This window comes from Zootermopsis nevadensis, unplaced genomic scaffold (genome assembly GCF_977971745.1).
Source record: "Zootermopsis nevadensis isolate Lab colony 2312 unplaced genomic scaffold, Znev_1.0 Znev_ptg000001l, whole genome shotgun sequence".
Taxonomy (NCBI): Eukaryota; Metazoa; Arthropoda; class Insecta; order Blattodea; family Termopsidae; genus Zootermopsis; species Zootermopsis nevadensis.
Genome location: NW_028259133.1, coordinates 21,167,962 through 21,182,066, shown reverse-complemented (window position 1 = coordinate 21,182,066; position 14,105 = coordinate 21,167,962). Strand labels below are relative to the sequence as shown.

General features: G+C 36.4%; 2 protein-coding genes across 4 annotated transcripts; both read left to right on the top strand.

Moving 5' to 3' along the window:
* Positions 1 to 564: 564 nt before the first annotated feature.
* Positions 565 to 4,483, top strand: LOC110833623 (nucleosome assembly protein 1-like 1-A). Of its 2 annotated transcripts, none has more exons than XM_087346252.1 (9): positions 565 to 657; positions 1,229 to 1,398; positions 1,598 to 1,741; positions 1,916 to 2,064; positions 2,153 to 2,309; positions 3,186 to 3,323; positions 3,455 to 3,602; positions 3,826 to 3,945; positions 4,058 to 4,483. In XM_087346252.1, the coding sequence occupies exons 2-9, from the start codon at positions 1,243 to 1,245 to the stop codon at positions 4,207 to 4,209; spliced, it is 1,164 nt and encodes a 387-aa protein (XP_087202378.1). In that variant the 5' UTR covers positions 565 to 657; positions 1,229 to 1,242; the 3' UTR covers positions 4,210 to 4,483. The 2 variants fall into 2 exon arrangements, with proteins under 2 accessions (XP_087202378.1, XP_087202386.1); XM_087346260.1 differs by lacking the exon at positions 565 to 657 and adding an exon at positions 823 to 941.
* An 875-nt stretch (positions 4,484 to 5,358) lies between these two features.
* LOC110833568 (RNA-binding protein 28) lies at positions 5,359 to 13,240 on the top strand. Of its 2 annotated transcripts, none has more exons than XM_022071818.2 (12): positions 5,359 to 5,629; positions 6,687 to 6,829; positions 6,976 to 7,144; positions 7,898 to 8,151; positions 8,380 to 8,548; positions 8,787 to 9,069; positions 9,394 to 9,616; positions 9,939 to 10,113; positions 10,678 to 10,895; positions 11,613 to 11,762; positions 11,951 to 12,334; positions 12,937 to 13,240. In XM_022071818.2, exons 1-12 carry the CDS (start codon positions 5,620 to 5,622, stop codon positions 13,051 to 13,053), a joined length of 2,295 nt encoding a protein of 764 aa, XP_021927510.2. In that variant the 5' UTR covers positions 5,359 to 5,619; the 3' UTR covers positions 13,054 to 13,240. The 2 variants fall into 2 exon arrangements, with proteins under 2 accessions (XP_021927510.2, XP_021927520.2); XM_022071828.2 differs by having other exon boundaries at positions 5,360 to 5,629; positions 6,702 to 6,829.
* Positions 13,241 to 14,105: the final 865 nt, after the last annotated feature.

The following is a 14,105-nucleotide window of genomic DNA, read 5'->3' as shown; positions in this document are numbered from 1 at the left end:
CAACTTGGAAGACGAAAAAAAGCGATGGGAGAACAACGGTTTTTAAATTTAAGTGAATAGTAAATCAGTATTTTAGTAAATTGTCATTTAAATCTCTGCAGCGGTGCGCAAATCGATAAGAAACGATTAATGTCGACCCATGCATTCAAACTTTTAGAAAAAATTATCTCATCGGTGCCTTTCCCGTTTCCACTCACTACCCTGGAATGTTGGATTATGCTTCATTTCACAAAAATGGTGAATCCTACGTTGGCCCTAAGTAGAAAACGATCATGTTATTGATACAATCTGAACATTAATTGGAGTGTATTTTTTGAGTCTGTGTATACCATTCCTGTTCTGTGACTGAAATATGAAATACAGTTGATACTAAGGACTACAAGAACCAGTGAACCGCTATTTTATTAGGATCTTTTGCCTAGCAACTAATGGCAACGTATGAAACTTACTTTTATGATAACTGTGAACTTGATTAAAAGCTTCAAATTACGTACATTTATTTTGTTATAATCAATTTAGAATTTGTTGGAGATAAGACATTCCTTGGCGTTCAAATATATTTTTGTTGGTTGGTATTTTAGACGGAAGGTTGGATCCACTGTCTCTTGAATATTCACCTTCACCCATCTCTTCTGAAAGAGTGTGAGCGGTAAAAAGGTAGGTGAGACAAAGAAGGAGTGTAAATTTAGGTTTCGGAGAGAAGTTAGATTTGTTAATATGCTAATGTAATTATAATTGTGCTTTAGTGTCATATCTTATTGTATGTTGGCCGCTTTAATGTTACTTTTATGTATTCTAATCTGTAAAATATTAGAATGTGAATGTGGTTTCCATGTGCAGTGAAAGACGGCCGACATTCTTATTGTTATTTAATTTTGACATATTTAATCTCAAATTATAACTTTGTAACTGTAATATACTTGTGTGTGTAGTATCGAATAGTATGTATGTTTAGTGGAATTTACTGTTGGAGTTTCGTTGGATGTTTATTGTTATTTACGTCCAAAATTCGTATTGACCGTGACCCTTGAAAGAAAGACGTAGTAAAACCGCACGATACCCATTTTTAATTTGTGTGGTTAATTCAGTGGAAGTAGAGCGGTCAAAGATATTGAGAGCAATTAAGTTGATTCTCAATGTACAGTGTACAATACCGTGAAGATTAGATTTGTATTTTGGACACCACATGTCCAAATGATGTGCATGTAGAGGTTCTGTTGTGTTTCAGTCCGGGAAGAAACTATGGCAGGGAGAGACTTGATTGGAGATGTAAGATTCGAAATAGTGGATGAAGAAGAGGAGGAGCAAACAGATGTGGACGGTATAAAAGAGCAGGTCCTAAGACGTCCAGATGTATTGGCTGCTTTACAAGGGCGCTTGCATGCAGAAATGCTGGAGGTGAGAGCCATGCTAATATTTATTCATTGTTTGGTTTTGTGATTGCAGTAACAAGTTGAAACGTATGGAAACATTTTGGATATAGTGTGCAGCCAGTCTGCGTGATTCTTAATGATATTGGTTTTATTTATTTATATGTATATAGGGGCTGACCCACAGAGTTAACATTTTAATTTTAAATAATACATGTTTGTTTCAGCAACTGCCTGCCTGTGTGAAGCGAAGAATTAAAGCTCTTAAAAAAATTCAATTGGAAGCAACAAATATTGAAGCTAAATTCTATGAAGAAGTTCATTTATTGGAATGCAAGTACCAGAAACTGTATACACCCCTATATGAAAAGGTATTCTTGAGATTGCAATTTTGTCACTGTATTGGCAGTGTTTGTCGATTATGTTAGATAGTCAAGTTGAATATGCTTCTATCTGAATGTCGAATGTATCTTACGGTTAGAAATGTGACATGCGAAGTTTTTAATGTGTAATTGCTGTTTCATACTTATCAATATATCTTTCAGCGAGGAGATATAATCTCGGGTCTATATGAACCAACAGATTTGGAGTGTGAATGGGATTCTGGTGATGAGAAGGAAGAACAACTTAGTTCTGATATGAAAAATAAAGTTAAGATTGAAGAAGTGGACACTGCCAAGAAGCAGGAGAATGAGTAAGTTGCGGTTGTTGGCGTCTGATGGTACTGGTTCCCCCCACCCCTTTTTAAAAAAGTCATCAGACTAATGTGTGTTTTAATTTAGGATTAACAAGAATGAAGAAGTAAAGGGAATCCCAAATTTCTGGCTGACTATCTTCAAAAATGTACAGATGTTGTCTGAGATGGTGCAGGAACACGATGAGCCCATCCTCAAATATCTGTTTGATGTCAAAGTGATATTCCTGGAATCAAATCCCATGGTGAGTTGGTATGCTGCGTCTTGGTTCCATAACAGGAAGTTAGCTTTATAGAAATTTACCTCTGATCTGCTTATATGGTACTGTGACTGTCATTAACATAATTCCGTTGGCTCATGTTTCTTAACTTCGTTCAACAGATTCTTATATGACGGATATTTGGTAACAAGCCATTCCCATGTAGAAATACCATATGAAGATCCATACATATGATTCTCATTCATAATTTAGAATGTTAGCGTCATTCCTACACCTTGGAGCATCATAAACTTTATGCATTTTCTCCTATGTCATGTTTTTCGTGTAACACTGTACATGGAAGTCCAGGGGAGTAAGGTCAGTTCTGTGGAACACCGTGACTAGTCCAACGGCAGGGAACTGCTCGCGCAGATGCTCCGTCACATGTCGATTCAAACGTGGCGTGTCCCACGTCTGTAATCGTGCAGAAATAATTTCTAACGTGCTTGTGGCTGAACCCAGAGGAACCTGGGGATTTATCACTTCAGATGTTTATCTGTGTATTGTAAGAAATGTTGCACACTTCTTCTTCCTCTTCTATGGCTCTCCGGTCCGTATTCGGTCCACGGCCTCCTCAATTCTCCTCTTCCATTCGGTCCTCTGTTAGGTCCGTCTGTCCGAGGCTTTGATCGAGGTTTTGAAACATCTTCCTTTTTACGGCGCAAGGTTGTTAGCCTTGTGACCAACCCCCAACCTGGAGGACCAGGGTACCTTTCTTAGTCTGACCTCGACCATGCTACATGCTTTGAAACTCGTGTCATAATTAAGTCTGGGTGTTCGGATTGTGGTGTTCCGGTCTTTTAGGTGGTTTTGAACATGTTTGAGGTCTCTGTAGTTCGTGTTTTGAACTTTTTGTTTTAGGGCTTTGTTTTGGAGTTCCATTTTTCTCCAAATGAGTACTTCTCAAATTCAGTGCTCACAAAAGAGTATGAAATGAAATGTACGCCAGAAGAAGGTGATCCATTTAGTTTCGAGGGACCAGAGATCTATAAATGCAAAGTAAGTATGGTTAACGTACAATTTAGCCGTAATTTCAATCCACGAGGAGGTTCTGTCGTAGTCGGAGTTTAAGCAGATGACTTCGACCACTGAACTTTGAGGGTTGATACTTTTATATAATTCCATTTTAGGGCTGCATCATTGATTGGAAGAAAGGAAAGAATGTGACTGTTAAGACTATTAAAAAGAAGCAGAAGCATAAGTCCAGAGGATCTGTTAGAACAGTCACAAAGACTGTTCAGAATGACTCTTTTTTCAATTTCTTCTCGCCACCACCTAGTAAGTATTTTCATGATAGATCTTTAATGCTTTTTAAATCTTCATTAACGTTGCTGCAACGAAAGATTATCGATGATTGAAACCAGATGTTCATATCCATGGATTTTGTGCTAATTTCCTCAGCATGAAAAAGTTTTTGAACTAAGAGAGACTTTGGTAGACGTAAATCCGATTTTATTTTTTTTGACCGGTGTGATTGTGTCAACATGTTTAATTCTTATAGTTCCAGATGATCCTGAAGTAGAAATGGAGGAGGAGACCCAGGCACTGCTGACGAGTGATTTTGAAATAGGGCATTACATCAGGGAGAGAATTGTACCTCGAGCCATTCTGTACTACACCGGTAGGAAATGCACTGTCGGACGGTCATGGATTTTTATTGACTAATTGGTTACTTTGAAAATAAGCGTGAATACATTGTACGGACAGTCGTTTAATTGTTCATGTACTTACAGGTGAAGCACTGGAAGATGAAGATTTTGAAGAAGAAGAAGAGGGTGAAGAAGGGGAGGAAGAGGATGATGAAGATCCAGAGTTTAATCCAGGGAATAAGCAGCGTGCTACGCCTGCGAAGAATGTGAATCCAGCCGATTGCAAACAGCAGTAACAAAATTGGCCGGACTTACCACCACTCACACTCATATTTGGCAAGCTTATGATATGATTTTTGAGTCATGTTTTGTATAAAATTTATTGTAAAATGTAATCAAGTGGTTTGCATCGGTTCGCCAAGGTACCACTTGTAATGGGCTCGTTATTTTTTTCTTTCAACTTTTAAGTTACAGTTTATGCAATAGTTACAATATTTGTTATGTGAGAGAGAAAAAGTTCGTTGCTTGCAATTTTTTGGGTACTGTTAATAAAGATACGCCTTTTTACAATTGAAGATTAATTTAATAGAATCCTCATTAAAAATAGAAGTGTGAGTAGTAAAGAATAGGTTCATACCATGTGTGACTGACTATACGTCACTTTGACTTGTAAAAACTTGACAGCCGTGCTGCTATGCCTTAGTTTTATAAGAATGTGTTTAATCTTCATGGAGGTTGCATTATTTTGGAATTTCGTTCTTTACCTGTTCTACATTTTAAATCGTCACTGTGTTGGCTATAATATTTGTGTAATGTATGGGAGTTGCCTGGGCGGCAGGTTCTCCATGAAATCTGTTGGCATTAGCTCTTCCCAGCAAATGCGTTACAAAACCATGAAACTGACCTTTCCCATTAACCCTAATGTCTCTGAAACTGGTCGAGTTATCAGATCTGGAGGTTGTTGGTAAGTGCATGTATTTTGATTGGCAATGGCCATTTTTCAAGTTGTTGCCAAATCAAAATTTTGTGTCGAGTAATTAAACTTTATAGGAAATGGAGGGATGTGAATTACCGTTGATGGGTTACATGACTTTAGGAAGTTGAAAAGTGTAATGGGTGGGGTAATTGTGGCACAACTTCATGATGCAGTTGTGATAGTAGGAATACGTGGGCATTGAGAAAATATTTAAAATTTATGCAGCATATTCTGCAATTGTAAGTATACTGTAGTAGTTTTGTACAACAAAAAGTAAAAGCTTTTTGAAGAGATTTGCATCAATGCTTATGGCGAATAGTTTGTAATCGAAGACTTAAAATGGTGCTGCAAAAGAAATATTGTGACATGACGATAAAGATAATAAATTAAAAAAAACGCACGAATGACGGAGGCCATGTCGGACGTCAGAGAGTCCACTGATTGTTACCGAAGGCTAGGTAAGTGCATTATGTTGGCTAATAACAGATGGCGAAGGTGTTTGAATTAATTTAGCAACCATGGATGCCATCCTGTGTTTGTAATTCGCTGTGCAATTGTTTGCTTTTTGTAAATTCAGGTTGATAACTGGTTTTGGCATTAATTAATTAAAATCAAGGGTCAAGATATATACAGTTTTATTCGAACGAATTGACAGTTCTGTAAACTCTACTTTCTCCAGGGAGAAATGACAATACTGTTTTATTCTACTATAACTTAACCTCCAAAAGCCATGCCGCACAGTAAGTATGTATTGTAAATATTATATCTTTCAATAAGGGTCAAGTGCGTGATATGTATGTATTTAAAGGGATTTTTCTAACATTTTGGCATAAGATTTTTTTTTTAATTAAAACGAACTAACGGTTTAAGAAATACTGCCATATCTTCGGCCTATTCGACCTAACCTCTTCATGTGATTAATAAGAAAAGTACGTAGTATTTGAGGTTGTCACGGCGGTGAGTCTGAAGATAGCTGTCTCCTGGGCTGTTAAGCCTTGTAGTCTGGTAGAAGTTTACCAACGTTTCAGAGGTCCTTGCTGTTCTGATGATGGAGGCAGCAAGGACCTATGAAACGTTTATAAACTTCTACCATACTACACGGTGCAACAACCCAGAAGACAGCCATTCTAATAAAAAAGTGTTTTAGTAACCTGTTACATGTCTCGCGTTGGCATTATAGGATCTTTCGAAAACTATATTTTCCCTTATTCCTTCTTTGCCAATTCTGATCATTCACAGAGGAAAGTACATTAGTAAAAATTTAAGTAGGTTTTACTTTTTTTATACATTTTACAAAAACATTAAAATCTTAACATCTCTTGTATGTGTAATTTGGTACTGATGTGTATTAAATGTGTAGGGGCAAATTTCAATACGCATCACTACGTTATACTTACATGGACAATTGTCAGCCACTGGCCGCTGTAACATTCTTAAGAATTAGTCAGATTTGAGTTTCTATTCTTAAGAACTGTGTATGAGATACTTCAAAGGAATTTTAACCTACGGGTTACAGAATAGAATTTATTTACCTTCCATAGATCCTTCTTATGCCCTAGCCAAGGATGTAGAACATGTCAAAACCCAAATACAATACTTGTTTCTAAAACAAATATAAATTACATATTTATGATAATTATTTACAGTCAACAATATTGTCACAAATAATTACACAGGTAAGCATAACCACTGTTGCTTACATGTATTTTTAATGGCTGAGAATTTTTGTTTGAGGTTAAATTCTTCTATGGGGTAGAAGGAGTAAGACAGGAGATGCTAATTTAGTGCTGGTTTAAGGGTTTATTTTTACAGAGGGAAAGAAGAGATTCAGAAACAAAGAAACAGCTGTCATAAGTGTAATAAGAAACAAGAAAAGAAGAGTGAAGTTAAAATTAAAGAACAAAAAAGGAGCAGTTATTATTAAAAATCTGTCATTTAAGGTGAGTGTTGGTAGAAAACATTTTTTTTCCATACCAGGTTTCATGAAAATTCATCAGTTGGTACAAGGGTTTTTGTGGGGAGACAGACCTGCTTCTAAAAGGGTTCAGAGGATCTTTTACTAATAAGGTAATGTTTGTTCCATTAGGCAACAGAAGATGGTATCCGGGAGTATTTTAACAAGTTTGGGGACATCTGCGAATTAAAACTCTTACAGAAGCTTAATGGCGATCTTGTTGGTCGTGGTATTATTCAGTTCAGAAAAGAGAAAAATGCAGCAAAAGCTATCCAGAGCTGTAATGGAAAAGATTTCATGGGTAAGAAATAAAATTCACATTTACATACCTAATTACTGACCATTGAAGATAGGGATAACCTGTAAGTTAAGAGCATTTAAGTTATTTCATAGGGGTTTAAGGTTGATAAAGACACACTCACTTTTAATTGAAGATAATGTGTATTATCTGCAGTGTGGACACTCAGTGAGGAGCTTGTACACAAGAAGCAACTAAAATGTAATTTTAAATAGAAGTTATTCACAGCCACATTTTTCTCATTTATAAACATGTGGTCTTCCAAACCTTGCTTAATCTGTTTTCAATGCTGAAGCAACTCAGTGATGCCAAAACTGGTGATGTAGAAAAAACTGTGAAATGATGGTTGAAAGGACAGGATTTTGACTTCTGTGGACCTGGGATAGGAAAGTTCATCCTATGGTGTTAGTGTCTCAGTGTTCATAAGGACTGTGTTGAAAGAGCAGCTTATGATTCTTCCATTAACATCATTGTTGGAGATTCATTGAAACACTTGCTGATAATATAAGCCTAAAAACTGGCGTTATGCTGCCATAACCTTTTATGCCAATTTTTGTATGTTTATTTCTTTGATTCTTCTTTTCCTTTTCACAAATTTGTGGGAGCTCAGCATTTCTGCATTATGAAAAAATATATATATAATATAAAAAACATACAGACGTCAGTATGGAGTACACAGATACACACACCTTATACTTCATTTTTTAGTGTGAAATTGTAGCAGATGTTAACTTTGAATTGTTTTGTTGCTTGTAGAGCGAAAGCTTGTTGTTGATTGGGCTCAACCACGGTTGAAGAAAGAGAACGGTGCTGCTACACTGCTGAAAGTGAATGAAGAGGCTGAAGAACGTAATGAATCTGAACATGCAGAAGAATCCAGTGATATTAAAAATGAAAATAAATTAAAAGTTTTGGGTAAAGAATTAGTGCACAATGCAGAAACCAAGGAATGTAAAAAAAGTAAGAAAGCGAAAAAGGGACGACTTATTGTCAGGAATCTTCCTTTTAAGGTGCGTGTAAACAGAATCAGTTTACATTTTTGAAACAACGCAGAGAATATTTATTTTCCAAAATGTAGTGCTAGAGAACCAGACTGCACTTCATTTTTTTATACCCTTCAAATTTATAAGTAACAGCATTTATTTTAATATTAGTATGTGCGTAATCCATGGGTGACCAAGCTTCATGACATTTCTTGACATGTCTTTTATTTTTTATTTTATTTATTTATTTTGTAGGTGACAGAAGAAGTTCTTCGTAAACATTTTGAGAAGTATGGCGAAGTTACTGAGGTTAACTTGCTTCGTAAAAGTGACGGGAAACTTGTAGGTTGTGGATTTATTCAGTTTGTGAAGAAGAACAGCGCTGCTAAGGCTATCTTGAGTTGCAGTGGAAAGCCTCTGATGGGTGAGACGTTATTATATTTTCTCTTAATTTTTTTTTTGTGCTTTCTGTTTTGTGTGTACTGCTGATTTTCTTTAGACATATAATTTCTGCTGCCTGAGGTCTACTCTTCATCTATTTATTTTAGCTACATTACACTTTTTCAAGCAAGATAATTTAAAAGATATACAGAATTTTTTGTTGCTTTTACCATTACCAATATTATATTTTTTTATGAACTCAAAAAAAATTTCTTACGTAGGGCGAACGATAATTGTGGACTGGGCTGTACCAAAATCTGCGTTCAGTACAACTGAGTCCTCAGCCATAGAAGAAATTGAAATAAAAGAGGAAGACCAAGACGATGATGGAAGTGTGAAAAAGTTAACTTCAGGTGATAGTAGCTGTGATGTTCAGCCTGTAGAAATTAAGAATGAACCACTTTCTGATGAATCAGAAGATGATGATAATGCTGACAGCAAATCAGATACAAATGAGAGTTCAGATAGTGATGAAGAAGAGGAGGAAGAAGACGGCAGTGATCAGTAAGTTTGTGAACTACCACTACTTTTCCTTGATTGGTCGGCATTTCAGTTTTTCATATGATTGCATTGTAAAAATGACTAAAAAGAGAGCATAGCGGAGGTCAGCTGGGCCCCAGATTTGGTTAGTTGCAGAGGCTAGAAAGAAAATCCTTTTTTCCCTGCCAAGGATTGAACTTTTGGTCTGAAGTCAGACACTATACTTACTGAGCTGTGTCTAGCTCCTCAGTTTATGCTGTATATGGTGCGTGTTGTAAATAGTTTAATCTATAAAGATTTTATTCCTAAGTAAAGTTACATGATAAAGAAATTACATCATTGTTTCAGGTCAGACATAGAGTCCAAACAGAAAGTTGACGCTAAAAAGCCGAGAGTGGTTTCTAATGATGTTTCTGAGGGACGGACAGTTTTCATAAAAAATGTTCCATTTTCAGCAGATAACAGTGATCTTAAAACCTGCGTGGAACAGTTTGGTCAAGTAATATATGCTCTCGTATGTACAGATCCTATTACAGAACACTCGAAGGGGACGGCGTTTGTAAAGTTTCAGGTATGCTGCTGGGTTATACAAGTTCTTTAAATGTTTGTGATTCATCACACAAGTCGTGTTAGACGTTGTCCATTATCTGAGTTATAGTTAATGAGGTACTTTATACAAGGTATTTTTATTAGTATTTTAAGAAAACTTGTATGCTGACCACTAGATCACTTGTGTTTAGTGTTCCAGGAGTCAGAAGATTATTTTAATACTAAATTTTGTTAATATGGTTTGAATTTTAGAGTTTATTGTAGAGACATGCTGATTTGACGCCATTATTTTTCCATCTAAAAACAAACCGGAAAGAACGGTGTTTGTGCTGTTTGTGTTACAGACAAAGGAGAGCGCTCAGCAGTGTCTCGCTGCAGGCACGGAACTTACACTGCTTGGTCAGACTCTGGATGTACATGAGGCTCTGAACAAGGAACAAATTCAGCAGAAGGCAGACCTCAAGCACGGAGTACAAAAGAGTAAAGACGGCAGAAATTTGTACCTTGTCAAGGAAGGAGGTAAGTATCTTTACAGCATACAACTGAATGTCTCTGATCTCTTTAAGTACTGTATTGGATTATCTGGGACTTATTTTTCTAACACCACTTTCTATCTAATGTAATTTATTTTTGTTGTGTGAAAAGCTTGGAACATGTTAAAAGTCCTACTCTGAAAACTAGAAATGTCCTCGTCACCCAAAAACTGCATGTGTTCTGTGGTCTAGCAAAGAATATCATACAGCTGTTATTTTGAAGATGACTTCTGAGATATTGTACACTATAGTCTCATAGAAGTTGATCAGCGTTTCAGAGATGCTTGCTGCCTTGATCATGGGCCTGATGACTGTTTCCACAGTGACTTATGAACTGTTGTATGTCATAGTTAAGTACATGAAATTTAGTAAAATGGTAATTTTAAATATGATATTTCTCCAGGTTTGTGATATCATGTAATCACATTGTGTGGTTGCTAGCATTTTAGAGGAACATTGCTTCCATCTTAAGGATAGAAGTGATAGTCTAAAATTGCATATAAATCAAATACATTTACAGAAAAAGAATATTGTCCATTTATTTCTGTAGTGGTCATAGCCGGGAGCAAAGCAGCAGGAGGTGTTTCCATGGCCGACATGGAAAAGCGGCTACAGCTGGAGCAGTGGAAGAGTCAGATGCTTCGGAACCTCAGCATGTTTGTGTCTCGGTTTCGCTTGGTGGTTCACAACCTGCCTCCATCTTGGGATGATTCCAAGTTGCGCCACCTGTTTCTCCAGCATGCCGGTCCTAAGGCAGTTATCAAGGAGGTTGGTTTTAACCACTTTCAGCAGAAATGTGCATTTTTTGTGGTAGTATGCAGCAGTAGTGCAGGTTAATCTACATTGAATATGAGATTATTTTTAATCTGTTTTATAGAAATATTATGTGTTAAAGAACAGACATGATTATCTTGGAAAAAATAAAATGTTAAATATACCAGAACTAAAACATGTAAAACAGATATTGCTAAGGTTAGAAACATGGGGGTTGTTCCTGCATAATCAGGTATTCACCGCCCGTTTGCTTGATACTGTTGTTTGTTTGAATTGCTGATGATTTAACTGAGTGCATATAATACTTACATTTGCCTTTTACAGTGACCAGCCAGACAACTCTCAAGTGGGTAACACCTCATGAATCTGGCTAGCGTGGTACAAGCGAACGTGCCTCAAATGTCAAGAGGTTTTACTCTAATAATAGTTGAATTATTAGGATCTCATGTATACATTTTCTATGAAACATACATTCATTATCTTTAAAAAAAACCTTGGACTTACAAGTAAATTAGAAATTATGTGCTGAATGGTAAATTTACTGTGACTGTATTTTTCTTTTGATGATGAATCGAAGATGAAGCAGAATTACATAAAATACGAAAACCTACACGTCTGTAGAATGGTCCAGTCTATAAATATTTCACAATTTAAGAGGAATCAGCATGAAACATGAACTGCATACAACAGAGTGATTCAATTTTGTTTCAGGCACGAGTTATGCGTGATATGAAAAATGTTGATGCCCAGGGGATTGGAAATTCTAAGGAATTTGGTTTTGTCTCCTTTACAACCCACGAGGATGCTTTGCAAGCTTTGAGAAGTATTAACAACAACCCAAACATCTTTACGCCGGCTAGGGTAAGGGTTATTGCATCAATATCAGAATTCCTGAAGCTTAGCATATGGGTCACTAGTAGGATGAGGTACTACGATTTAAAGCCTAGCGTATGGGTTGCTTGTAAGATAGAGGTTAAAGCATTGTATTGTACATGTAGATTAAAATATTTATTGAATTATTCTGATACAACCTATTGTTCTGTTTACAGAGACCAATTGTGGCATTTTCTGTAGAAAACAAGGCTATTATGAACATAAAGCAAAAACGCTTGGAGAAAAGTCGAGCCAAAAATCCGCTTTATACAGGTCAAAATATTGTTAAGCGTGGTAATAAAAGGACTAATTCATCAAGGGATGATGAAAATTCAGCCCAGAGCAGAGCAGAGAATGGCAAAATAGTGACAGAGGAAACTGAACAGTTTCTAGGTGTGACAGCAAAACCAGGAAGTAAGAAACTGCGTACTCGGTTTGGACTCAAGAGCCAAGCTGAAATCCATAAGCAGTCAATACACAAAGATAAACGTAAACAGAAACAGAAACGAATGTTTGACCAGCAAATGCGGAATACTAAGGAAAAGAGGAAAGATCCACAGGTAAATATGAAAACTCGGAGCTTGTAAGTCACATTAAGTACTCGATTACAATACTTTTGTAGGATTTGAGGTTTTCACACCGGTGAGTCTGAAGTTTGCTGTCTTCTGGGTTGTTGTGCCGTGCAGTCTATTTTAGAGGAAGAATAGACTGGAATGCAGAGAAACTGTATGTGTGCATGAGGCACATATAGTCCTGAGGTTAATAATGCTTAGAAATTTACTTCCATTCATTTGTGCTTAAGGACAGGTTTGTCTTTGCCTTTATGAAGCACAGGAAAGTTTCAAGGTTACATGCAAGACGCAGAGACGTTTTAAGACTGTGAGAGACATGGGGAGTTTGAGGTAAGATGTTCTGTGTAAGTGGAATTTCAGCATCCTGTTTTGTATACGTGCTAGTTATTTGTTTGCAGTAAGAACAATTTAATTTTATTAAATCTGTGCTGCTTTCAAAGCTTTATTTATTTACTGGAAAACAATCCACAAAGATTTCTTGTTAGAAGTAAGGAGGAATTGTTCTGTAGTGACGTAAGAAATTGGGTTACGTCTCTATTCGGTTTTGTTTCGTATGGTGCCATACAGAGAGAACTTTTGTGTACTTTCAGCCAAGAAGAGGGGTAAAAAGGAAACCTGATGAAGATGATGCAGTATTCAGCAGTCTAGTGAGCCAGTACAAGAAGAAGTTGATGGCTGTCCCAGTGAAGAAGTGGTATGATGAGTGAAAATTGGATGCAGTGTACATTTGTATAATTGCAGGTTGTTTTTGAAATTGACTATAGTGTGAGCTTTAGACTGAAGTTAGTACAGTATGGTGTTAATTAATAATTGTTAAAACTGGCATTGTAAGTGAACCTGCTATGTGCGGACAGTGAGTGTAAGAGAATCCAAATATATTTCTTCCTCAGTCAATTTCATTTCTGTCCCTAGAAGCGGAGTCATTAAGAAGCTAAATAGTTGCTCAGTAGTCTACAAATTCTACACCTTCTATGGATTTAAAAGGTTGATCCTCCTGTTTATGTCTGGGTCTCCCAAGAGGTCTCATCCCATCAAATTTCCTAACTAAAATTTTGTTGCATTTTTATGTCTCCATGTGTACTTGTGTATCCTGTCCATTTCATTCTCCATTGTTTTGATTACCTTAATAATATTTGGTAAAGAGTGAAATTTATTAATATCATAAAGTTTCTTTTCTTTCCATCCTACTGTTCCTTCCTCAGTATTTTTCTCTGTAAATCATTTTAATGTCTCCTTTTAGAAAGCATTGATGTCTGTGCTTTACGCTCCAAGCCACGCAGATTCGCTGCCAGGCATTTAAAAGCTGGCTGTCATTAAATACCAATGCTTTTGAAGCCCACTGCTAGGGGTTTTGTATTGCCTGAAGAAAATGTATTGGTACAGCAAAACCACTCAATTCAATATAATATAATTCAAAGTAATTGTCATTAGTTGTGACTTATGCTTTTAAATTAAGATAATTAACAATTCACTTAATTTGTAATTTAAATAGTTATCAAGACTTGCAAGTACTAAAAATCCAAATTATTAAAACTATAAACATTGAGTAAGCAGATTGTATTTCTTAGGGTGCCTTATGCACTCCTGCAACTCGTAAGAATTTGTGGAAAGTGATTGATGTTGAGTTTAGGTGGGTTTAGCAAACAAGTCATGGAACCAGTGGAAGAGAGAGGTTAGTTTCTTACATGTTTTTTAAAGAAAACAGCATTGTGCGTAAATTGTGCTCTTCCCTTATTGGTCAAAGGAAATATATTGGATA